The 26,895-nt window shown below is 37.9% G+C and overlaps 1 protein-coding gene across 8 annotated transcripts in view; it reads right to left on the bottom strand.

Annotated features, from left to right (window-relative positions):
- TPST1 (tyrosylprotein sulfotransferase 1) overlaps positions 1-26,895 on the bottom strand; it is a 164,376-nt gene that overhangs the window by 38,725 nt on the left and 98,756 nt on the right. For 3 of the 8 annotated variants that reach the window (XM_064593063.1, XM_064593062.1, XM_064593061.1), the window contains exon 3: positions 20,091-20,289. The exons of the other annotated variants lie outside the window; for them this stretch is intronic. In XM_064593063.1, the coding sequence (XP_064449133.1) occupies positions 20,091-20,289 (199 nt within the window). The remainder of the gene's footprint in view (positions 1-20,090; positions 20,290-26,895) is intronic. 8 annotated transcript variants of the gene reach the window in all.

Genomic DNA, 26,895 nt, shown 5'->3' with positions numbered 1-26,895 from the left:
CCCTCAATATATACTGTATGATTCCATTTATATGAAGCTTAAAGATAAGCAAAATCAACTCCATCATAAATTCAGGACAGAAACTGGGATGCCTGGTTAAGTGTCTGACTTTGGCTCAGGTCGTGATCCCAGGGTCCTGGGATCAAGTCCCACGTCAGGCTCCTTGCTCAGCAGGGAGCCTGCTTCTCCCACTCCCTCTGCTTGCCACTCCCCCTGCTTATGCTCTCTCTCTCTGACAAATAAATAAAATCTTAAAAAAAAAAAAAAAAAGTGAGTGCAAATGGCAAAAAACAACAACAACTAAGAATTGTCTAGTAGTTGAAATACCCAAGACCACTCTGATGTTTTAAAAATTGCCATAAAATACATACATATTCAAAAAACAAGGAACAAGAGAATATTTTCTTAATATAGCAGGCAGGTTTAAAAGAGCCAAAAAATAGGCGCTCCTGGGTGGCTCAGTTGGCTACACATCAGACTCTTCATTCTGGCTCAAGTCTTGATCTCAGGGTCATTTGATTGAGCCCCATGTCGGGCTCCATGCTGGACAGGGAGCCTGCTTAAGACTTTCCCCCTCCCTCTCCCTCTACCCGCACCCCCACCCTGGAAGCTTGCACTCTCTCTCTCAAAAAATAAAATAAAATAGCCAAAAATATAACTGTTGGGCGCCTGGGTGGCTCAGTTGGTTAAGCGACTGCCTTCGGCTCAGGTCATGATCCTGGAGTCCCGGGATCGAATCCCGCATCAGGCTCCCTGCTCGGCAGGGAGTCTGCTTCTCCCTCTGACCCTCCTCCCTCTCATGCTCTCTGTCTCTCATTCTCTCTCTCGCAAATAAATAAATAAAATCTTCAAAAATATAACTGTTAAAATGAAAATGCACCGGATAGGTTAAAGAGATTAGAAACAGAGAATGAGTGAATTAGAAAATGAATCCAAAGAAATTACCCAGAACATAGCAGAGAGACATGATAGAAAACATGAAAGAGATGTTAAAATATTTGGAGGGCAGAATGAAACATTTTAATATTCAACTAACTATGGAGTCTAATGACAAAATGCAGAAAATGGAGAAAACACAATTTTCAAAGAGAAATGGCTGAAAATTTTACAGAAGTAATGAAATATAGGAATCTGCCTAACATAGGTACATAAAGCAAAATAAATAAAAGAAAAAAGCCAAAGTTAGGTATATTGGCAGTAAAACTACAGAACGGTGTGTATGTATCTCTCTATATATACGTAGGGACACCCACCTGATAAAGATCTTAGACACAAGTACTCACATGAGCAAGGGAAGTGGTAAATATGTACATAATTTTAAGTAAATGTCTATAGAAAATAATGACTCTAAATGTGGGGTTAAAAAAAGAATGAAAATAGTCAATAGTAATAGCAAAAACATTAAAAAGGTAGTTATCAGAGGTAAAAAGTATGTGGAGATTCAAATTATTGGACAGCTTTAGGTTTTATCAAGTTGAGTTTGGACAGCAATATTTAAAGGCTAACAAAAGAATAAATAAATGTCTGACTTTTTATTGTTTGAAGATTTATTTATTTCAGAGAGAGAGTGAGTGTGTATGCTAGAAGGGGGAGGGGCAGAGGGAGAGCAAGAGAGAATCTCAAGCAGACTCCCTGCTGAGTGTTGAGCCTGACATGGGGCTCAATTTCATGACCCTGAGATCATGACCTGAGCTGAAACCAAGAGTGGGATGCTTAACCAGCTGAGCCACCCAGGTGCCCCAAGTATGTCTAACTTCTAAAACAGTAGTAGGGGAAGATGGAATTTTAAAAGTCAGGCAAAAAAAAAAAGAGACAGCAAGAATATAAAAGAAATGGGAAAAATAAAAAGTATTTGAAAATAGAGTTTAAAAATATAAGGACAATATGTCAGTAATACTAATAAATGTAAAAATAGGAGTCCAAGATGGCGGAGGAGTAGGAGACCTTAATTTCATCTGGTCCCAGGAATTCAGCTAGATAGCTATCAAATCATTCTGAACACCTGTGAACTCAACCAGAGATCTAAAAAAAGAATAGCTGCAACTCTACCAGTAGAAAAACGACCACTTTCTGCAAGGTAGGAGGTGTGGAAAAGTGAATCCAAGGGGATATATGGGAAGATAGACCATGGGGGAAGGGAGCCTCCATCAGCCGGCTACCAGCAAGTGATACAGCAGCAGAGCACAAAATCGGAACACAGAAGTCTGCTCTGGTGAGGGATGTCACTTAGGTGGCTAAGCAGGGGCAGAACCCTAGCTAGGACAGTGTGGTCTCAGGATCCTCGGGGTCACAGGAAGACTGGCAGTGCCTGAGTGTGGCAGAGCTCCCAGGAATGAGAGCAGGGAAGCCAACTGCAATCAGTGAGCCCAGGAGTGGGCGCTCAGCTCAAGGCTGCCTTAAACTGGGAACCCCGGCACAGCTGGGCAACTGCTCTCTGAGCAGGGGCCCAAAAAGCAGCAGAACTGGCGAGATCCCCCTTCCTCCTCCCGGGAGGAGTGGCATGGGAGCACGCTACAGGAGTCTGCAGGGTTTGGAGACTCAAAATGGGTCACGTGCCGGAGACAGAAATGCTTGGTCAAAGGCTGGGTGAGCGTGGGGCCGGAAACCAGGGAGACAGGAGTGACTGACTGCATTTCTCTGAGGGCTGACTGAAGAGTGGGGCCCAGAGCTCTCAGCTCAGGGCCACCAGAGATTGGGAGGCCGCCATTTTCATTCTCATCTTCTAAAGCTGCACGGAAAGCCTTCAGGGAACAAAAGCCACCTAGAGCAAACAGGAGGTTACTTAGCCTGGCCCCTGGCAAGGGCAGTAGAATTACGCTTGCAGCAAAGACACTTGAGAATCAACACAAGAGGCCCCTCCCCGAGAAGATCAGCAAGAACATCCAGCCAAGACCAAGTTTACCAATCAATGAGACGGCAAAACTCTAGTGCTAGGGAAATACAGCACACAGAATTCATGACTTTTCTTCCAGGATTCCTTAGTCTTTCAACTTTAACTTTTTAAAATGTTTTTTCTTTCCTTTTCCAACCAATTTCTTATTTTATCAACTCCTTTTTTTATTTTAATAGAGTTTATTTATTTATTTATTTATTTATTTGAGAGAGAGTGGAAGTGATCACAAAGAGAGAAGCAGACTTGCTGCTGAGCAGAGAGCCTGATGCAGGGCTCAATCTCAGGACACTGAGATCATGACCTAAGCAAAAAGCAAATGCTTGACTGACTGAGCCAGCTAGGTGCCCGTATCAACTCCTTTTTTAAACCTTTTTTAATTTTCATTTTTACAGTTACATTCTATCCATTCATTGTATTTAATCTTGTTTTTGTATATATATGTTTTCCTTTCTTTACAATTTTGGGATGCAATTTCTTCTAACAGACCAAAATACTCTCAAAATCTAGTGTATGGTTCTGTTCTATTCACCTGTCTGATCATGGTCTTTTTATTTTATTTTATTTTTTTATATATATTTTATTTATTTGACAGAGAGAGACACAGCGAAAGAGGGAACACAAGCAGGGGGAGTGGGAGAGGGACCCTGGGATCATGACCCGAGCCAAAGGCAGACGCTTAACGACTGAGCCACCCAGGCGCCCTGATCATGGTCTCTTTTTCGGTGGTTTTTTTCCTCTTCTTCTTTTTTTGTTTTGTTTTGTTAAAGTCTTTTTTAATTTTCATCTTTACAGTTACATTCTATCCTTTCAATGTATTTAATTTTATTTTTATATTTATAGGTTTTTCTTTCTTCATAATTTTGAGATGGAGTTTCTTTTAACAAACTGAAAAAAATACACTCAGGAGATAGTGCATTGCTCTGTTCTGTTCACCTATTTATATCACTTCCTTTTTTGTTGTTGTTGATTTTTTTTCTCCTTTCCTTCTTGTCTTTTCATTTCCATTTTTACAGTTACATTCTATCCTTTCATTGTATTTAATTTTATTTTTTGTACATATATATAAGTCTATCTAGTTTTCTAAAAAACAGATCAAAATACACACAGAATCCAGTGTATTGCTCTATTCTGCTCACCTATCTGATTATATTTTCTCTTTTTTTTTTCCTCCTGGTTTTGGGTCTCTTCTAATTTGTTTAGTATATATTTCTGTGGGGTTGTTGTTGTCATTTTAGTGTTTTGTTCTCTCATTCATCTATTCTTCTCTGGATAGAATGAAAAGACGAAAAAACTCACCTCAGAACAGAGGACAAGGGGCAGTACTGACTGCCAGGGACCTAATCAGTATGGACATAAGTAAGATGTTAGAACTAGAGTTCAGAATAATGATTATAAAGATACTAGCTGGGCTTGAAAAAAGCATAGAAGACACTAGAGAATCCCTTTCTAGAGAAATAAAAAAACTAAAATCTAACCAAGTTGAAATCAAAAAGTTAATCAAAATCTATTAATGAGATGCAATCAAAAATGGAGGCTCTAACTGCTAGGATAAAAGAGGCAGAAGAGAGAATTTGTGATATAGAAGACCAAATGATAGACAATAAAAAAAACTGAGAAAAAGAGATAAACTACTGGATCATGAGAGGAGAATTCAAGAGATAGGTGATACCATAAAGTGAAACAATAATTGGGATCCCAGAAGAAGAGGAAAGAGAAAGAGGGGCAGAAGGTATATTGGAGCAAATTATAGTGGAGGACTTCCCTAATCTGGTGAAGGAAACAGGAATCAAAATCCAGGAGGCACAGAGAACCCCCCTCAAAATCAATAAAAATAGGTCAACACCCCGACATGTAATAGTGAAACTTAACAAATCTCAGAGACAAAGAGAAAATCCTGAAAGCAGCTTGGGACGAGAGGTCTATAACCTACAAGGGTAGAAACATTAGATTGGCAGCAGACCTATCTACAGAGACCTGCAGGCCAGAAAGGAGTGGCATGATATATTCAGGGTGCTAAATGAGAAAAATATGCAGCCAAGAATACTTTATTCAGCTAGGATGTCATTCAAAATAGGAGTGATAAAAAGTTTTCAGGACAAACAGAAACTAAAAGAATTTGTAATCACCAAACCAGCCCTACAAGAAATATTAAAAGGGATCCTCTAAGCAAAGAGAGAGCCTAAAAGTAACATGGACCAGAAAGGAACAGAGACAATATACAGTAAGAGTCACTTTACAGGTAATACAATGGCACTAAATTCATATCTGTCAAGTTACTCTGAATGTAAATGGGCTAAACGTCCCAGTCAAAAGACACAGGGTATCAGATTGGATAAAAAAGTAACCCATCAATATGCTGTCTGCAAGAGACTCATTTTAGACCCAAAGACACCTTCAGATTTAAAGTGAAGGGGTGGAAAACCATTTACCATGGTAATGGCCATAAAAAGAAAGCTGGGTGGCAATCCTTATATCAGACAGATTAGATTTTAAACCAAAGACTGTAATAAGAGACGAGGAAGGAAACTATATCATAATTAAAGGGTATATCCAACAAGAAGATCTAACAACTGTAAATATTTATGCCCCTAACATGGGAGCAGCCAATTATATGAGCCAATTAATAACAAAATCAAAGAAACACATCGATAATAACACAATAATAGTAGGGGACTTTAACACCCCCTCACTGCAATGGACAGAACACCTAAGCAGAAGATCAGTAAGGAAATAAAGGCTTTGGATGACACACAGGACCAAACGGACTTCACAGATATATTCAGAACATTCCATCTTAAAGCAACAGAATATACTTCTTCTCAAGCGCACACTGAACATTCTCCAGAAGAGATCACACACTGGGTCACAAATCAGGTCTCAACCAGTACTGAGAGACTGGGATCATTCCCTGAATATTTTCGGACCGCATGCTTTGAAACTGGAACTCAATCATAAGAGGAAATTCGGAAAGAACTCAAATACCTGGAGGCTAAAAGGCATCCTACTAAAGAATGAATGGGTCAACCAGGAAATTAAAGAAGAATTAAATTCATGGAAACAAATGAAAATGAAAACACACCTGTTCAAAATCTTTGGGATTCAGCAAAAGCAGTCCTAAGAGAGAAGTATACAGCAATACAAGCCTTTCTTAAGAAACAAGAAAGGTCTCAAATACACAACCTAAACTTAAACCTAAAGAAGCTGGAGAAAGAACAGCAAATAAAGCCTAAACCCAGCAGGAGAAGAGAAATAATAATTAGAGTAGAAATCAATGAAATAGAAACCAAAAGAACAGTAGAAAAGATCAATGAAACTAGAAGCTGGTTCTTTGTAAGAATTAATAAGGTTGATAAACCCCTGGCCAGACTTATCAAAAAGAAAAGGGAAAGGACCCAAATAAATAAAATCATGAATGAAAGAGGACAGATCGCAACCAACACTGAAGAAATACAATGATAAGAACATATTATGAGCAACTATATGCCAACAAATTAGACAATCTGGAAGAAATGGATGCATTCCTGGAGACATCTAAACTACCCAAACTGAAACAGGAAGAAATAGAAAACCTGAACAGACCTGTAACCAGCAAAAAAATTGAAGCAGTAATCAAAAATCTCCCAAGAAACAAGAGCCCAGGGCTGGATGGCTTCCCAGGGGAATTCTGCCAAACATTTCAAGAAGAATTAATACCTATTCTTTTGAAGCTGTTTCAAAAATAGAAATGTAAGGAAAACTTCCAAACTCGTTCTATGAGGCCAGCATTACCCTGATCCCAAAACCAGACAGACACCCCACCAAAAAGGAGAATTACAGACCAATATCCCTGATGAACATGGATGTAAAAATTCTCACCAAAATACTAGCCAACAGGATCCAACAGTACATTAAAAGGATTATTCATCACGACCAAGTAGGACTTGTTTCTGGGATGCAAGGGTGGTTCAACATCTGCAAATCAATGTGATACACTACATAAATAAAAGAAAGGACAAGAACCATATGATCCTCTCAACAGGTGCAGAAAAAGCATTGACAAAGTAGAGCATTCTTTCTTGATTAAAACTCCTCACAGTGTAGTGATAGAGGGAACATATCTCAATATCATAAAAGCCATCTACGAAAAACACACAGCAAATATCATTCTCAATGGGGAAAAATGGAGAGCTTTTCCCCTAAGGTCAGGAACAGGGAAAGGATGTCCACTATCACCACTGCTGTTCAACACAGTACTAGAAGTCCTAGGCTCAGCAATCAGACAACAAAAAGAAATAAAAGGCAGTCAAAGTGGCAAAGCAGAAGTCAAACTCTCACTCTTTGCAGATGACATGATACTCTATGTGGAAAACCCAAGAGACTCCACCCCAAAATTGCTAGAACTCATACAGGAATTCAGCAAAGTGGCAGGATATAAAATCAATGCACAGAAATCAGTTGCATTTCTATACACAGACAATGAGACAGAAGAAAGAGAAATAAAGGAGTCGATCCCATTTACAATTGTACCCAAAACCATAAGATACCTAGGAATAAATCTAACCAAAGAGGCAAAGGATCTGCACTCAGAAAACTGTAGAATACTCATGAAAGAAATTAAGGAACAGAGGAGCCTGGGTGGCTCGGTCATTAAGCGTCCGCCTTCGGCTCAGGTCATGATCCCAGAGTCCTGAGATCGAGCCCTGCATCAGGCTCCCTGCTCAGCGGGAGGCCTGCTTTTCCCTCTCCCACTCTCCCTGCTTGTGTTCCCTCTCTTGCTGCGTCTCTCTCTGTCAAATAAAAAAACAAACAAACAAAACCTTTTAAAAAAAGAAAGAAATTGAGGAAGACACAAAGGAATGGGAAAACACTCCATGCTCATGGATTGGAAGAACAAATATTGTTAAAATGTCTATGCTACCTACAGCAATCTACACATTCAATGCAATCCCTATCAAAATAACATCAACTTTTTTTTCACAGAACTGGAACAAATAATCTTAAAATTTGTATGGAACCAGAGAAGACCCCGAATAGCCAAAGGAATGTTGAAAAAGAAAATCAAAGCTGGTGGCATCACAATTCCAGACTTTAAGCTGTATTACAAAGCTGTCATCATCAAAACAGTATGGTACAGGTACAAAAACAGACACACAGATCAGTGGAATGGAACAGAGAACCCAGATAGGGACCCTCAACTCGATGGTCAACTGATCTTCAACAAAGCAGGAAAGAATATCCAATGGAAAAAAGACAGTCTCTTCAACAAATGGTGTTCAGAAGATTGGACAGCCACATGCAGAAGAATGAAACTGGACCATTTCTACACCATACACAAAAATAGACTCAAAATGGATGAAAGACCTACATGTGAGACAAGAATCCATCAAAATCCTAGAGGAGAACACAGAGCAACCTCTTTGACTTCAGCCATGGTAACTTCTTGCTAGACATGTCTCCAAAGGCAAGGGAAACAAAAGCAAAAATGAACTACTGGGACTTCATCAAGATAAAAAGCTTCTGCACAGCAAAGGAAACAGTCAACAAAACTAAGAGGCAACCCACAGAATGGGAGAAGATATTTGCAAATGACATATCAGATAAAGGGCTAGTATCCAAAATCTATAAAGAACTTAACAAACTCAACAACCAAAGAACAAATAATCCAGTGAAGAAATGGGCAGAAGACATGAACAGACACTTCTGCAAAGAAGACATCCAAACGGCCAACAGACACATGAAAAAAAATGCTCAACATCACTCGGCATCAGGGAACTACAAATCAAAACCACAATGAGATGCCACCTCACACCAGTCAGAATGGCTAAAATAAACAAGTCAGAAAACAACAGATGTTGGCGAGGATGCAGAGAAAGGGGAACCCTCCTACACTGTTGGTGGGAATGCAGATTGGTACAGCCACTCTGGAAAACAGTATGGAGGTTCCTTAAAAAGTTAAAAATAGAGCTACCCTATGACCCAGCAATTGCACTACTGGGTATTTACCCCAAAGATACAAATGTAGGGATCCGAAGCGGCACCTATACTCCAATGTTTATATAGAGCAGCACTGTCCACAATTGCCAAACTATGGAAGAAGCCCAGGTGTTCATCAACAGATGAATATGGAATATTATGCAGACATCAAAAAATGAAATCTTGCCATTTTCAATGAGGTGGATGCAACTAAAGGGTATTATGCTAAGCGAAATAATTCAATCAGAGAAAGACAATTATTATATGATCCTACTGATATGTGGAATTTAAGAAATAAAACAGAGGACCATAGGGGAAAGGAAAAAAATAAAACAAGATGAAACCAGAGAGGAAGACAAACCATAAGAGACTCTTAACTCTAGGAAACAATCTGAGGGTTGCTGGAGGGGAGGAGCATGGAGGGATGGGGTAACTGGGTGATGGACATTAAGGAGGGCATGTGATGTAATGAGCACTGGGTATTATATAAGACTGATGAATCACAGACCTGTACCTCTGAAATCAATAAAACATTATATGCTAAAAAAAATAGAAAATAAATAAATAAAGGAAAAAAAGAAACACCAAAACATAGGCCAGATTAGATTAAATACAATTCCAGCTAATGGCTAAGAAACCATTAAAATATAAAGACTTAGAAATGCTGAAATTTACAAAATAGAAAAAGAAATAGTAGGGAAATTACAACCAAAAGGAGTCAGGGTAGCTGTATCAGTACTAAAAAAATAATCTTTTTAAAGATAGGCATGCTAAATTTAGTGAAAATAAAGAAAACCCCGGACTATGTAAGTTAAATTTGTATTTCAGATAAACAATGAATAATTTTTAATGTATTCAGAACACATGTACACTAAAAATTATTTGTTTATCTGAAATACAAATTTAATTGGCTATCCTGTATTTTATCTGGCAACCCTACTATAAGACAAAAAGCATTTTTAATGACAGAATCTTTAGATTATGATAAAGTGCTCAATTTGCCAGGAAACAGTAATGATTCTAAATTTGTAAGCTCTCAATAAAGTAGCCTCAGAACAAAGCAAACTCTGATAACTTAAGGGAGAAGTGGACAAATCTATCACCCATCACTGTAGACAAAACGTCTACCTTGCCTCTGTGCTGCCAGTAGCCGCTTTCCTCTACAGCCAGAGCACCCATGTGTAGTTCTTCCTGGTTTTCACCAGACTGGTGAGCGGCATGGCCTCTGAAGGCCTGAGGGTGGTAATGGCTTCTCTTTGCTGCTAGTTACTGGCACCTCATCATTCCTTGTTGATTCCTTAACCATGGCCACATTTCAGTAAATCAATCCTTCAGTAAAATCTTGTCAGCTAAACTCTTGCAAGTGTGCCATCTGCTTCCTGTCACTACCATAACAAAGACAATTCGGGGCAGAATTTTGTGACATGGATAATTCTCCTATAAAATGGAGAGAGTAGTAGGGTTGCACAAACCAGCATCTCATAACTATCACAATAAAGACTGCTGTGAGCAAAAATTATCAATGGATGCCAAATCTAAGGTGTGAACTCTAATGAAAAGCAAGATTTGCAAGTCTTTATTTTTTTTATTTTTTAAAAGATTTTATTTATTTATTTGAGAGAGAGAATGAGAGAGAGAGAGAGCATGAGAGCAGGGAGGGTCAGAGGGAGAAGCAGACTCCCCGCTGAGCAGGGAGCCCGATGCAGGACTCACTCCTGGGACTCCAGGATCATGACCTGAGCCAAAGGCAGTCACTTAACCAACTGAGCCACCCAGGTGCCCTGCACAGTCTTTTTAAAAAGATTTTAGGGGAGGGGGGTGGGAGGATGGGTTAGCCTGGTGATGGGTATTAAAGAGGGCACATTCTGCATGGAGCACTGGGTGTTATGCACAAACAATGAATCATGGAACACTACATCTAAAACTAATGATGTAATGTATGGTGATTAACATAACAATAAAAAATTTAAAAAAAAAGATTTTATTTATTGGGGTGCCTGGGTGGCTCAGCTGGTTAAGTATCTGCCTTTGGCTCAGGTCATGATCTCAGGGTCCTGGGATTGAGTCCCGCGACTGGCTCCTCGCTCAGGGAGAGCCTGCTTCTCCCTCTCCCTCTGCCGCTCCCCCTGCTTCTACTCTCTCTGTCAAATAAATAAATAAAATCTTAAGAAAAAAGATTTTATTTATTTATTTAGTTAGAGCTCATGCAAGCTGGGGAGGGGCAGAGGGAGAGAGGGAGTATCAAGCAGATTCCACGCTGAGTGTGGAGTGTGCGGCTCGATCCCAGGACCCTGAGATCATGACCTGAGTGGAAATCAAGACTCAGACACTTAACTGACTGAGCCACTCAGGCATCTGATATTTGCACAGTCTCAAAGTGCAAAGTTGCTTTAAATGAAAAGGAGAAAATAATAAATACAGAGTGGAGACACTGGAAAAACACCTTTACAAACAGAAAAATTAACATCACCAAGGAGGAACAGATGGATATAATGTGCCTCCAGATGTGATTCCTTAAGAATGAAACAATACCATATATCTAGTATCCTGCTGGGAATGCACCATCTGATTTAACCATGAGGAAACATCAAACAAACCCACGAGGAGCACTGTATAAAATAACTTGCCTGAATTCTTCAAAAATGTCAATGTCATGAAAGACAGAAAACATATGAAGAAATGTTACAGATTAAAGGAAACTGAAACAACATGAAACTGAATACAATATGTAATCTTAGACTGAAACCTGTACTGGTGAGGGAAAAAATCAAGAAAGTACATTATTGAGACAATTGACAACACTGAAATACAGACTATAAATTAGATAAAAGCATTGTGTCAATGTGAAGTTCTCTGAATTTGATAAACTGTACTGATGTTATATAAGATAATATTCTTGTTTTTAAGAAATATTAAAAACAAAGGGGCATGATGTATACAACCAATTCTCAAATTATAAATGAATAAGTAACATAATACAATATAGTGTGTATATGTGTGTTAGTGTAAAATGAGAGAATGGTAAGACAAAAGTAAAACTGGTAAATATATTTTATACACATACAGAGAGAGAGGGAGAGAGAGGGAAGAAGGGCAGGGGGAGTTGGTGAAGGACATACTTTTGGCCAAAAGTTAGATTAGTGAATCTGAAAAAGGATATACAGGAGTCCTCTGTGTTACTCTTGTAACTTTTCTCTAGGTTTTAAATTATTTCAAAAGAAAAAGTGCTATGAAGATTGCTCCATTATGATTCTTTGTTTCACTTGAAAATATGATGAAAGATACAGATTCTATTTCCAGGAAAATCAATTTGCATCAACACACATAAGTTTGTATTATTTCAGGGAATTCAAAGACACCATAAAGTACATGCAGGTTAAGAACCATTGCTCCATTTTTTTTCGAAAATCCAGTATTGCAAAAGATAATTCTGCCACCAGCATAATTTTCATTTTTTTTGGTAGGTAACCCATTGTTTTCTGCTTCATTATATGCAGGGTTTTCTTTTCCCCTACAGGATCTTTGAAATGTTTTAAATACCACCAAAATATAGTACAGACATTTTTTCATATGTTCTTTAGAAAATAGTAAGCCCTTTTTATTCTTCGGGTCATTTTCAGCCTTAGAAACTTTCCTACAATGACAAATTTGATTAATGCTTCTGTTCTATTTCTTCTGATTTTTCCTTTAGAGATTTCTATTATTCATTGGTTAATTTCCAATTTTCTTTCTTTTGTATGTATACTTCCCTTTTACCTATCGTTTCCATCTCTGTCCTTTCACTGTGCATCCTAGAAGAGCACTCCAAGTGTGCTATGTCATTCATTTGATTTTCTGTAGCATCAATTCTGCCCTTTATCACATGTTCCTAATACTTCAGACATGTTGTTTACCTGGAGCTGTGACTTGACAGTGGATACAGAAAGATAGAGTGACTACAGAAAGGGGAAATGATAGGGTTAGGATTTTTAGCAGACCAGCTAATAACTCTAACTTCTTGATTTTTTAGTCAGGGCAGCTCTTCCAATCTGGAGTTGCAAATGGATAGTAAAGGTGAGTCCAAGCCTTATTATGCCTTCTTTGTGACCACTGGTAAACTTGGGTTTAAGGAAGTGACATGAATGTGGTCCTCAATGTAATCAATGATAAACTTATTAGAAAATTTCCCCATTCTTTAGCATAAAGCTTTTTCATACCTTTCTTTTACAATGATGTTTCTCTTTATTAAAGTATCTTTATGGAATTTTAATTTTATTTTTTTAAGATTTTATTTATTTTGAGAGAGAAAAACAGAGTGTGCATGCAAGCGTGGGGGAGGGGCAGAGGGAAACAGAAAATCTCAGACTCCACACTGAGCGTGGAGCCCGACGCAGGGCTCAATCCCAGGACCCTGAGATCATGATCTGAGCCGAAATCAAGAGTCGGACACTTAACCAACTGAGCCACCCAGGCTCCCGTTTATGGAATTTTTAAAAGGTAATTGGACAAAGCTATTGCAGGCACTGGTAATCTGATACTAAGTTAACCTAGAAATATCTTCTCCCTTATTTTCCCTTGAATAAGAGCACAGGGTATAAAATTACTTCTAATTATTCTGGTTTATTATATTCCCATTATAGACATGGATTTTCTAAGAGTTGGGTATTATTGTTTAGTGTATCATTTCTGAATGTTTAAAAACAGGTATTAATTGACATAAAGAGAATTGATTTCTTTAGAATTCCAAGGGAAACTGTAAATAGCTACCCAACCAAACCTCTTAGCTTCAAGTGTTCTCTCTTCCTTAAAAGATGGTCTCACTAAAAAAAAAAAAAAAAAGAAGATAGTAGGAGGGGAAGAATGAAGGAGGGGATATCGGAGGAGGAGATGAACCATGAGAGATCATGGACTCTGAAAAACAAACAGGGTTCTAGAGGGGAGGGGGGTGGGAGGATGGGTTAGCCTGGTGATGGGTATTAAAAGAGGGCACGTTCTGCATGGAGCACTGGGTGTTATGCACAAACAATGAATCATGGAACACTACATCAAAAACTAATGATGTAATGTATGGTGATTAACATAACAATTAAAAAAGTTTTAAAAAAAAGAAGAAATTAATTACAAAAAAAAAAAGATGGTCTCACTAATGAAAGCAGAAAGAGAAATATGAGAGGAACTATAGAACCTGCTTCTTTTAAGAGACTGGATTCCCCATAGGTCTTCAGATAGGATCACATGTGAAGACAACTGTTATTAAAGAAGATAATTTAAATGTATTAAATCAGGAATGACACAAGTAAGGAAGATGTGGCTTGTACACATAACAAAGGGGCTCCTTTGACATTTGATCTAGGTAAGCAAAAGACAAAGAAGAAGAAGACTTGCTTTACACAGCAAATATGAATACATGAAATTCATGACCCTCAAGAGGATTTCTGGCAGAAAACACAAGTTATTGGGACACATTTGTGAATGACTGTGCCAAAATGGTGACGGAGAAGATGAAACAAAGATTTGACTTAGAAGGATGAGTCAGGGCACAATCTTGTGGATATTCCCTTGGGGTAGTCTCGGATTTTGAGACTGACCCAGTGGACAAATTCCTGAGTTTCTAAAACCAGTTTTTATGCCTTTAAAACACAGTGGAAAATTTTCTGTCATCTTATCATTACCTTATTATTTCTATGTCATGTCTTTTCTAATTACCCACATCTTCCTCCTATATACAAAGCCAGTCTTTGTTTCTTCTGAAGCAACTAGGTGTTATGCCTAGAGCAATTATTTAGTAATTACCTGTTTAATAATTAAAGTCTTAAAATGATCTAAATACAGACTGAGGTATATTCTGAGAGATGGTAAAATGTACCACCTCCTCATATATTCTTCATAAAATGCCCAAAGGAAACAATTCTGCCTGTTTTCAAAATCAAGGCAAAATACTTGGGGGAAAAAAAAAGCTGGAATAAGGAATTGAATCTAATTCTATAGTTGTTGCTTTGAAGGTCTATGAAAATTTTAAGAGAATGTGGTAAGTATTCCTTTAACTAAAACAGCTAAAGTTTGAGTACAAGAAATCAAGGAAATGAGGAATAGCTTAAGATTTATCATCCTTCAAATTCACCAAGAACAGTATTAGTTGTAATATTCCTACTATGGCCCAGAAGCCCAATTAAAGTAAAGGAGTCCAAGGCGGGGTTTTTCCTGGATGTGAATGACAATGTCTCACGTAACTGTGGCAAGAGCAGAGTTGAATATGATATTCACAGACAACCAGGACTTCAAATAGTGCCACACTCTTTCTTGGACTCGCTCTGCTTGCCTCACTGGGTTGGCTTTGTTTCCTCCACACACTCAGGAATAGGACTCCACTAGCAGTTAAGATACAATTACAGAATAATTGGTTAAGAGTAGTTCAAACACATAATAAGGACAGAGGTGAGGTAGATGGTCAGTCCTGAGCTAGGCCCAGTAGCTCAGAAATCAAGGGGCCCCGGCTCTTTCTTTGTCTTCCTTCTATCATCGTCCGAGTATCAGTGATATCTTCTCTTTTGATCTCAGGGTAGCTACAGCAGAGCCACACCTGGTGTTCTTCCATAGCAATGTTCAAAAGCAGGAAGGGAAGGATAAGCTCTCTTCATACAATTCTTTATTTTCTCAGAAAGTTAAATGTCTCCCAGAAAACCCTAGCAGACATCTCCTTATATAGCACTGCCTAGATAAAAATTGGCCACATGCTTATCCCACCTATAAGAAAGTCTAGAAAAATTAGGGCGCCTGGGTGGCTCAGATGGTTAAGCGTCTGCCTTCGGCTCAGGTCATGATCCCAGGGTCCTGGGATCGAGTCCCGCATCGGGCTCCCTGCTCCTTGGGAGCCTGCTTCTCCCTCTGCCTCTCTCTCTCTGTCTCTCATGAATAAATAAATAAAAATCTTTATAAAAAAAAAAAAAAGAAAGTCTAGAAAAATTAATACCAGGAATTTTTAGTTTATTTTTTAAGACATAGTTCCTACTAACAGGAAAAGATGGGACAGGCAATCAACAATATCTAACACTTCTACCAATAGTTCCTATGCTTTATATCAAGTTCCTTCTTGCTTGCTACGGTGGGTTCTGCAGCCTTCGAAGAACCCTCCTGATACCTGCTTTTCCACTTGACTACTTGCTCTTTATTAGTGTGTCTATTCAGGTTTTCAACTGCATAGTCCATTCATACTTTGATCTGCTTTTCAGCTCTCTTCAGGTTTAGTAAGCAGGTCTTTAAACTGTTTTCTGGCTTGATTCAAGTGCCCTGAGGACTCTGCTCCTCCTATCTGCTCAGTGGCTCACAGATGCTTCAAGTACAGATGAGCTAGCCTATTCCACCCCTACTCTAGATTCCTGCTCAGTTTAGTGAACATTTCCATTGGGCTTCTGCCTACAATGGAGTAAGTTCGGGAAGTAAGTTCTATTTTGGTCACTGAGTTTGAAATCTTTGTGAGCATGTAGGTGTAGATATACAAAAGGCAGTTGGAAATAAGGAACCTGGGGCCTAGGAAAGAAATCCACGGGGAGATACATCAGCAAATAGGCTGTAATCAAAGCCACATGAATGGATGAGCCTGATCAAGGAGACTACAAAACAGAAGTCTTTAATCTGAGGGGCTTCAGGGACATCTATGAATTCACTGAAATTGTGGGTAAAATTCTGTGCATCTCTGTGTCTCTATTTCTAAGGTAGGGATCCATATATTTAATCAGATTCTCAATTAGGTTTGTGAATCTAAAAAGATTAAAAACCTATGGGAGAGTGGAAGGCGAAGGCTGCAACCAAGAGGGCACTATTTACTTAAATGTGCCACAATTTTGGGATTAGAGACTATGATGGGAAAGAGAATGGAATATGTTAGCATTTAATTTCCAATTTACCATCTGAGTCACAGCAACCAACAAGCACATGATTTTCTGTTCAAAATTGGGCAATGTGTCCCCAAAATATGTTGACTCAGACACCAATGCTTCTAGACTACCCAGAATTATATGAAATCCAGCACTTTTAGGCCTGGAGCTTCAGATTTTATATTCCCAGTCAAAATGTGTATTTCTTTCCACTCCCATCCCATAAATAAAGGGAATAATCTCCCTAGCCACCTTCTTTCTCTGGAGCCATTCTCACATCACACTTGATAATCAAAGATCACTTTTTAAGCATTACTTTATGAAACTTCATAATCATCAATGCTGGATATATAAGCATCTGAGTTTTTGCAAGCAAAGAAGCTTTGAAAAAACACAGGACTTAGATTACAAGAAGGGCTATGAAACCCAACTCCACAAAACAAGAATGTCAGCTTGTATGTATTATCATGAAGTGCTCAAAGATGCAATTATAGTTCACACTTTATCTTTTTTTCCCTCAAAATTATTTGTCTCTTCAGAAATAGAGATGGGGGGAAAGGTCCCCCCACCGCTGCAGTGTGCATTCAGAAACCCTTTAAAAAGCCACAAGGGTGTATGAAACAAATTTTCTAGTCACATGGATTCAAACCACAGCATTCTTCCCAACCTACCACTCAAGCAGGCCAAGAATAATCTAGCCAGTCAACTTGCATGCAGGAAAACTACTACTGCCTGGAAAACCTCTGAATATCATTTGTACATGTTTCTGGTTTATAAAAAACATTTCACTATTATACAAAGGAGAAAGCTATGAATTACCAATTACCAAGAGTTTATCAAAGACTATGATAATGGATGTTAGACTCATGTGTACTTCATCTTTAGCAGCATGTGAACTTTTTTAAAACTTCAAAGATGGTTCATAAAAGAATATATGAATACCAACTGGGAAATGTTCAATTATATTAATCAATGAAACCTATTAAAATTAACAAAAATAAAAAATAAAATTACCTATTATACAGATAGTTCAAAAGGTTAAAAAGAAATATCAACATATATCAAGCAACTTAAAAAGTTTCAGATACTTGGACCTGGTTTAATTCTACTTTCATTAGTCTACTCTTAAAAAAAAAGAAACTAAAATGTATTTTGTGCAAAGATGTTCATTGTAGTGTAATCTGTCAAACAGAAAACCATAAGCAACAAAAGGAAAATGATAAAATGAATTATAGAACATATACCAGGGAAATATATCTTACTTGTTCATTCATTTACTGACCTACTACTGTGTTTCAGAAAGGATTTAAGGTGGCTCGTATGATAATATATTATGTAACCATGAAAAATTATGTTTAAAAGCAACATGCTCGGGGGTGCCTGGGTGGCTCAGTCAGGAGTCCTGCATTGGGCTCCGGGCTCAGTGGGGAGTCTGCTTCTCCCTCTGCCTCTGCTCTCTGTCAAATAAATAAAATCTTAAAAAAAAGAAATAAGCTAACACGCTCATGACTATTACAAGGAAAGGGCTGGATACAAAACTGTGTGTGTGTGCAAAAGTAAGAGTATAAAACAATGCAATCTTACCTTTGTTTTTTTTTTTGTTTTTTAAGATTTTATTTATTTATTTGACAGAGAGAGACACAGCGAGAGAGGGAACACAAGCAGGGGGAGTGGGAGAGGGAGAAGCAGGCTCCCCGCAGAGCAGGGAGCCTGATGCGGGACTCGATCCCAGGACCCCGGGATCATGACCTGAGCCAAAGGCAGTCGCTTAACCAACTGAGCCACCCAGGTGCCCCAATCTTACCTTTGTTTAACAATAGGTAAAAAAGGAAGGGAAATCCACTGAAATATTAAGAATGGCATGTGTATGGTTGGTAACATAAGTCAATTTTGTTCTCATCTTTTTAATTTTATAACTTATATACACCAACCTTATATTTTTATAATAAAATGTCTGTATATATGAAATCATAAAGAGAATAAGGGTTATTTAAAAAATAAAAAAGCTAGCTATATATATGATGGTTTAGAAGAAGTTAGCTCTTCCTATATATAGCCACTAATGAACCGAGAAAGGAAAATTAAAGTACATAAGAGAAAAAAAATCCACATGGAATTAACCTCATGAAAGGTAAGTGTGTTTGTCAATTAAAGGTATCAAAAGAAAGACTGAATAAAGAGATGATATAAGATTGTAGGGAGAGAAGAACACTAACATAAGGAAGAGAATACCTGAGAAAAGCAAGGAATTTTAATCTGGAAATCAAGCCTATCTGTAAACTTATGCTAACATAGTTGTGTTGTTTAAACTGCAGTTTTAGAAAAGAATGCATGTAGAGACAGAGGGTAGAATTGTGGTTGCTAGGGGCTGGAAGGAGGGGGAAAGGGTAATGAGTATGTAGTTTCAGTTTAGAAAGATGAAAAAGTTTTGGAGATGGATGGTGGTGGCAGTGCATGACAATGTGAATGTACTCAATACCGCTAACTCTACACTTAAAAACTGTCAAAATGCTAAATTTGATGTTATGTATCTTTTACAACAATAAAAAAAAGAAAATTCTGATTTGAAATAAATTACATGGGAAAGGTACATATTCAGATTAGCTTTGAGTTTTCAGCTTTTCTAAAACAATATTTTATAAAGATGTGAGCATAATTTATTTTTTTAAAAGCCGTAATTACACTTTAATAGCAATTTTTAATCAGAAGGTAACTTATTACACCTGTTTAATAATTCTTTTGATGTAGCCAATATTCAGTTTTCAAGTATCAAGAAATCATGCCCCATTTAAACAAAGGTTTAAAAGTAAAGTAGGGGCGCCTGGGTGGCTCAGTCGTTAAGCGTCTGCCTTCGGCTCAGGTCGTGGTCCCAGGGTCCTGGGATCGAGCCCCGCATCGGGCTCCCTGCTCAGCGGGAGGCCTGCTTCTCCCTCTCCCTCTCCCCCTGCTTGTGTTCCCTCTCTCTCTGTGTCTCTCTCTGTCGTAAATAAATAAAAAAATCTTTAAAATAAATAAATAAATAAATAAATAAAAGTAAAGTAGCTATTAGGTTCAAAGGGAAAAAAAAACCCCCTAGAAGTGAGGTCACTAATAATTCTGGTTTTTCTGGCAAATTTGTGGTAATCAGCTATGAGAATAAATCTCCCCAACAATAAGCACCATTTCTAGAAATTGGACAAAGGAGATTAAATAATTGTCCCCATAATTCCTGGGAAGAGTCACAGTTACCCTTAAAATGCAGTGTAAGTGTTCTCATGATAACACATTCTAAAATACAATTTTTCAAACTTAAATTTGTGCTCATAAAAAATAAGAAGCAAAATAAGAAAAAACTTTTCAGGGCCCAAATTCCATATCCAGTTTTATCAATTCACTTTAAAAATCTCACTTACCCTTCTAGTGTTTTCAAGGATTTTGGGATCAGGTTTTCCATAGTTAGGTGGATTGGCATATGGGTCATATCCAAGTTTGGCAAGCATGGGTGCAATCACCGCCATGTCTTGTAAAACATCTGGGGGTATCTTCCCAACCCATTTTGATAGTGCTCCCACATTGACTGGCTTGATGACTTGGTCTGTAGATCTTTCCACTCTAAAAACAATATAATATGAATATGAATAAGTATTTATTTAGAATACCAAAAAATAATAATGTTAAAAGACCAATGGAAATTATTTTTGATAACTTTAAAAACTGTAAGTGTCTGGATTATAAATCTATTGAGAAAGGGGACATAACACTATTTCCCAGACTTTTTTTTAATGTCCTAAATTTGACAGCTATTATTGGCAACTTTGTATTTCTAGAAACAGGAAAAATGGTCAGCTGAAAACATCCGCACAAAACAGGTTAACAACTTAATTACAACATCCACAAAAAAAATAACAGCACTAAGACTGCTTAGGAAAACAGCCAATCAACTTACTTGAAAGGCATCAAAATTAAACAAATAAATAAGATGGACTGATGAATGATTAGAGGGACAAACAGATGGACAGATGTGTGATATAGCAAAGACAGCAATACATTAATTAAAGCTAGTAGGTATAATTCTTTCGATTCTTTGTATGTTTGAAATTTTTCATAATAAAATATTAGGGGGAAAATAGCCAACTATAGTCCACTAAGAATGCAAAATATTCATTTGTTCTATTTTTCTGTTGACTTCCTAAAGAACCTTTTTTTCTAAAGAAGGAAAAGAAGTGTATGTATGATTTTCAATATTACAGAATAAATGTATTCTATCTCTTGATCTAGAAATTTACTTTATGCTTGTAATGGTTATACTCACTATATATGACTAACTCATCATCTTAGGATAAAATAAATAAATATAAATAAAATAAACATAAAGTGACACCTAGATTTAAACTGGATCTGAATTAGCAGATTTTGGCCAAATGACTGCAAAACAAAAGTGCTTAATAAAACTTGAGAGTTTTATATCATAATACATAAGAAGTCATTCAAATTAGTATTCTAATAAGAGGTAAAATCCCTTTTTAAAAAGTATATGACCTCTCACTGCAGATAATCATTTTCTGATGATGAATCCCTCAAAGGGACTCCACTCCTAAACAAAAGACAAGAGAAAATAAAATGATTATTCCCTGGGATTCTGTGAGACCACTAACTCCAGGTTTCCTTCCTGTCTCAATGGTCACATTTCCCTCCTCTTAAAAATTTCTCCAGGACACCCAAAGCAATCTACACATTCAGTGCAATCCCTATCAAAATACCATCAACATTTTTCACAGAACTGGAACAAATAATCTTAAAATTTGTATGGAACCAGAGAAGACCCCGAATAGCCAAAGGAATGTTGAAAAAGAAAATCAAAGCTGGTGGCATCACAATTCCAGACTTTAAGCTGTATTACAAAGCTGTCATCATCAAGACAGTATGGTACAGGTACAAAAACAGACACACAGATCAGTGGAATGGAACAGAGAACCCAGATAGGGACCTTCAACTCGATGGTCAACTGATCTTCAACAAAGCAGGAAAGAATATCCAATGGAAAAAAGACAGTCTCTTCAACAAATGGTGTTCAGAAGATTGGACAGCCACATGCAGAAGAATGAAACTGGACCATTTCCACACCATACACAAAAATAGACTCAAAATGGATGAAAGACCTACATGTGAGACAAGAATCCATCAAAATCCTAGAGCAGAACACAGAGCAACCTCTTTGACCTCAGCCACGGTAACTTCTTGCTAGACATGTCTCCAAAGGCAAGGGAAACAAAAGCAAAAATGAACTATTGGGACTTCATCAAGATAAAAAGCTTCTGCACAGCAAAGGAAACAGTCAACAAAACTAAGAGGCAACCCACAGAATGGGAGAAGATATTTGCAAATGACATATCAGATAAAGGGCTAGTATCCAAAATCTATAAAGAACTTAACAAACTCAACACCCAAAGAACAAGACATCCAAACGGCCAACAGACACATGAAAAAATGCTCAACATCACTCGGCATCAGGGAACTACAAATCAAAACCACAATGAGATGCCACCTCACACCAGTCAGAATGGCTAAAATTAACAAGTCAGAAAACAACAGATGTTGGCGAGGATGCAGAGAAAGGGGAACCCTCCTACACTGTTGGTGGGAATGCAAATTGGTACAGCCACTCTGGAAAACAGTATGGAGGTTCCTCAAAAAGTTAAAAATAGAGCTACCCTATGACCCAGCAATTGCACTACTAGGTATGTATCCAAAGGATACAAACAGTGACTCGAAAGGGCACATGCACCCCAATGTTTATAGCAGCAATGTCCACAATAGCCACACTATGGAAAGAGCCCAGATGTCCATCGACAGATGAATGGGTAAAGAAAATGTGGTATGTATATGTGTGTGTAAACACACATGGAATGGAATACTACTCAGCCATCAAAAATTGAAATCTTGCCACTTGCAACGACATGGATAGAACAAGAGGGTATTATGCTACGCAAAATAAGTCAATCAGAGAAAGACAATTATCATATGATCTCACTGATATGCAGAATTTAAGAAACAAGGCAGAGGATCATAGGGGAAGAGAGGAAAAAATAAAACAAGATGAAATCAGAGAGGGAGACAAAGCATAAGAGACTCTTAATCATAGGAAATAATCTGAGGGTTGCTGGAGGGGAGGGGGATGGAGGGATGGGGTAACTGGGTGATGGACATTAAGGAGGGCATGTGATGTAATGAGCACTGGGTCTTACATAAGACTGATGAATCACTGACCTCCACCTCTGAAACTAATAATATATTACGTTAATTAATTGATTTTTTAAAAAAGTTTGAAAATGAAAAAAAGATGTATATATACAAATTGGACTACTACTCAGCCATCAAAAAGAATGAAATCTCACCATTTGCAACGACATGGATGGAAGTAGAGGGTATTATGCTAAGCGAAATAAGTCAGAGAAAGTCAGTTATATGATTTCACTCATATGAGGAATTTAAGAAACAGAACAGATGAACATAGGGGAAGGGAGGGAAAAATAAGACAAAATCAGAGAGGGAGACAAACCGTAAGAGACTCTTAACTATAGGAAACAAACCGAGGTTTGCTGGAGAGGAGGTGGGTGGGATAACTGGGTGATGGGCATTAAGGAGGGCACTTGATGTAATGAGCACTGGGTGTTATATGCAACTGATGAATCACTAAACTCTACTTCTGAAACTAATAATATATATGTTAATTAACTGAGTTTAAATTTTTAAAAAAATTTCTCCAGTATTCCACTTAACCCACTGCTCTTTTCACTCTATACTTTTTGCTTGATATTTATTGATATTTATTGATCTTTTCTTGACATCCTTGGTTTTTCCAGGACAGGTCCAGTATTATACCTATTGCCCCAGCCTTCATTATTAAGAGCACATCCTACTCACTCTCATAAATGTTCAAGTTTGTATGATAAAATTATATGGTCACCCTACCCAGATACCCTATACACACCTCAAAACTAAGCAAGATGGTCCAAAACTGGACCCATCATCTTCTGCTCAAGATCTGATCCTCTTCATGTACATGTTATATTGATAAATGGCACCACCACCTATACAGAAGGCAAAGCCAGAGATCTCAGATGGGATAGGGAGAAAGAAAGCAAGATCATTTCCAAGTTATCCAGTTCTATAGTCTTTATGTTTGAGTGAAACAGCTCTCCTCCATTCCTACTGCCATTATCTTAGTTCATATCACCATCACTTCTCACCCAGCTGATTATAGAAGCCTCCTAATTTCCCTGCATTTAAATAGTTGGCTTCCTTGCCCAACTATCTATCATTCCACTGAAGTATAAGGAGGGTCTATGTCTTGTTAATCTCACTATCACCACACGTAGCACATTAATATGTAATAGATGCTCAATTAATGTTTATTAAGTCAATGACTAAAAGCTTTTCATGGGGAAAAAAAAGCACAGGCCTATAAATTTAGTTTACACAAACATGCTCAAGAGAAGTCAAGGATCATCTTTATAAGAAGGTCAAGGGAGGGGCGCCTGGGTGGCTCAGTTGGTTGAGCGGCTGCCTTGGGCTCCGGTCATGATTCTGGAGTCCTGGGATGGAGTCTCGCATCGGGCTCCCTGCTCAGCGGGGAGTCTGCTTCTCCCTCTGACCCTCCCCTCTCTCATGCTCTCTGTCTCATTCTCTCTCTCAAATAAATAAATAAAATCTTAAAAAAAAAAAAAAAAAAGGAAGGTCAAGGGACACAGGATGAACTAACCAGAAAACACACAAGTGCTAAACTGCATGATATTTTTCTGTGGGGGCATTACGAATGTTAGAATGGGAGTCATGTCTACAGAAATAAATACTTCCAGAAAAGCAAGGCTTATAATAAACATAGAATATCATTTTCTGCTCATTCTATGTCAGGCACTTTGTATGTGATATCTAATTTCTGTATCCTTAAAACAACCTTTTTTTTTTTTTAAGATTTTATTTATTTATTTGACAGAGATAGAGACAGCGAGAGAAAGAACACAAGCAGGGGGAGTGGGAGAGGGAGAAGCAGGCTTCCTGCTGGGCGGGGATCCCCCCTGGGATCACGACCTGAGCCGAAGGCAGACGCTTAACTGAGCCACCCAGGCGCCCCTCCCTAAAACAACCTTAAGAGAAAGGTATCAGTCCTTATTTTTCAAATGTGTAAACTGAGACCCAGATAAGGTAAGTGATTTACCAAGGATCACACAGTCTGGAATTAGTGGAGTTAGAATTCAAATCCGCGTCTGTCTAATTCCAAAGCTCCCGTTTTTCCCAGTTTCTCTTATTGCCATCCTATTGATTTTCTTAATTTTTACATTCTATGCTTCCCTGGAAACTTCAGCCTTTTGCTCTATGCTGTGAAGAGTGAGCAAATTGGTTTGCCACAATGGTAAAAATATACATATATACTATACATCTAATAGGCATTTATAATCCTCTGCTGGTAATGTTTAACAACTTGATCTCCAGGGAGCAGAAAAGCTATTTGTTGCATTTACTGATGTCCATGGCATAAATACCCCTACCATGGCTGATTTCAAATGACCAACATGGCATCACCAACTGCAGTTGACCAGTTCCAGCAGACCATTGAATATCTATAGGGCCATAATCTCCTATCTCAAATTCTGAAATCCAAAAAACTCTAAAAAACTCAACATTTTCCTGCCTTCATTTGGCAGCAAAACATGACCTGAACTGATAGTATTTAGAGTCCTTATTCTACTTGGCATAAATAATCATACTCTTTGATGCAGAAACATTAATGTGTATGATTACACAGTGCTGACACAGAACAGAAGGTATTATATAATATGTGTTATGTACATTATATGACCTGAGATCCAAATATTTCTGAGTTCTGAAACACATCTGTGTTAAACCCTGGAGTCACACATAGGGTCTGCATATCATGACTGGGAAGTTGGCTTTATTTTGAAAATGATGAGAAATGATAGAAGGGTTTTCATCACAGAATTGACATGATCAGGTTATCACTATAAGCATTCAATGCTGATAATTATGGATAAGGTAGACTGAGGGATGGGGTAACTGGGGTCAGAAACACTAGTAAAGATGTTCAACTACATATTGGAAAAGTTGAGAAATTACTAATTCATCTACAGCAAGTGAGATGGAGATAGAAGAAAAACTCAATAGATTAAAAACAAACAAACATTGATAAGACTTAGTGGCCAATTAGATAGGGGGAGAAGGAGGGGAAGGAATCTAGATCAATTCAGATTTGACATGAAAGGCTCGAAATAGTGTTATCATTCATTACAGTAGGTAGTATGGAAGGAAAGCATATGATGCTGTTGCTTTGTTTTGTTTTAGATGTATGGAACAAAGAAAAAGAGTTAAATTAATAGCAGTCACAAAGTTACCAAAAGTCTAAAGAAATACTAGAGTTGACTAAGAGACTGGAATGTAGTATATGCTCAATAAACCATAGCTTTTATCATTTTTTTCATCCAGATTATAGCACTGGTTCATAAGAAAAATGAAAAGCCATTATTTATCATTAAGATCAAATTAATAATTCAAAGTCCAATGATCTGTTATCTGAAAGCAAAAGAGAACTCTAAAATGAAAGAATTTGGAAAGGTTTTTTGTTACATAACCACTGAGTCACAAGATCCGCTAGCAGCAAATGCAGTTACTATGGACTGCTAAAGGGAAGAACTTGGAAAGGCCCACTGCCTATCAATCAGGTGTTTTTCTTTAAGACAGTAGTAAAGACATTTTATATTTACTGACCATAAAATTCAAATTAAACATTTTCTGAATACCTACTATGTGTCAGGTCAAGTGTTAGATACTACGGATGCAAAAATGACTGATTAGGCCATGGCCCTCCTCTCAAGAAGCTCAGAGTCCAATAAGAGAGAGAAACAAATACTCATGATTAATATGCAGCATGATAAATGTAATCACAAAAGCTAGAAACTACAGGGGTGCCTAGGTGGCTCCATTGGTTAAGTGTCTGACTCTTGATTTCAGCTCAGGTCATGATTTCAGGGTTGTGAGATCAAGCCCTGCATCATCAGGCTCTGCACTGGGCACAGAATCTGCTTAAGATTCTCTCTCTCCAGGACGCCTGGGTGGCTCAGTTAACTGTCTGCCTTCGGCTCAGGTCATGATTCCAGGGTCCTGGGATCAAGTCCCACATTGGGCTCCATGCTCAGTGGGGAG

Source organism: Mirounga angustirostris, unplaced genomic scaffold, assembly GCF_029215605.1.
Source record: "Mirounga angustirostris isolate CCGP_5_RB_7025 unplaced genomic scaffold, mMirAng1.0.hap1 SCAF_5, whole genome shotgun sequence".
Lineage (NCBI taxonomy): Eukaryota > Metazoa > Chordata > Mammalia > Carnivora > Phocidae > Mirounga > Mirounga angustirostris.
This window is presented reverse-complemented; position numbering and strand designations above follow the sequence as displayed.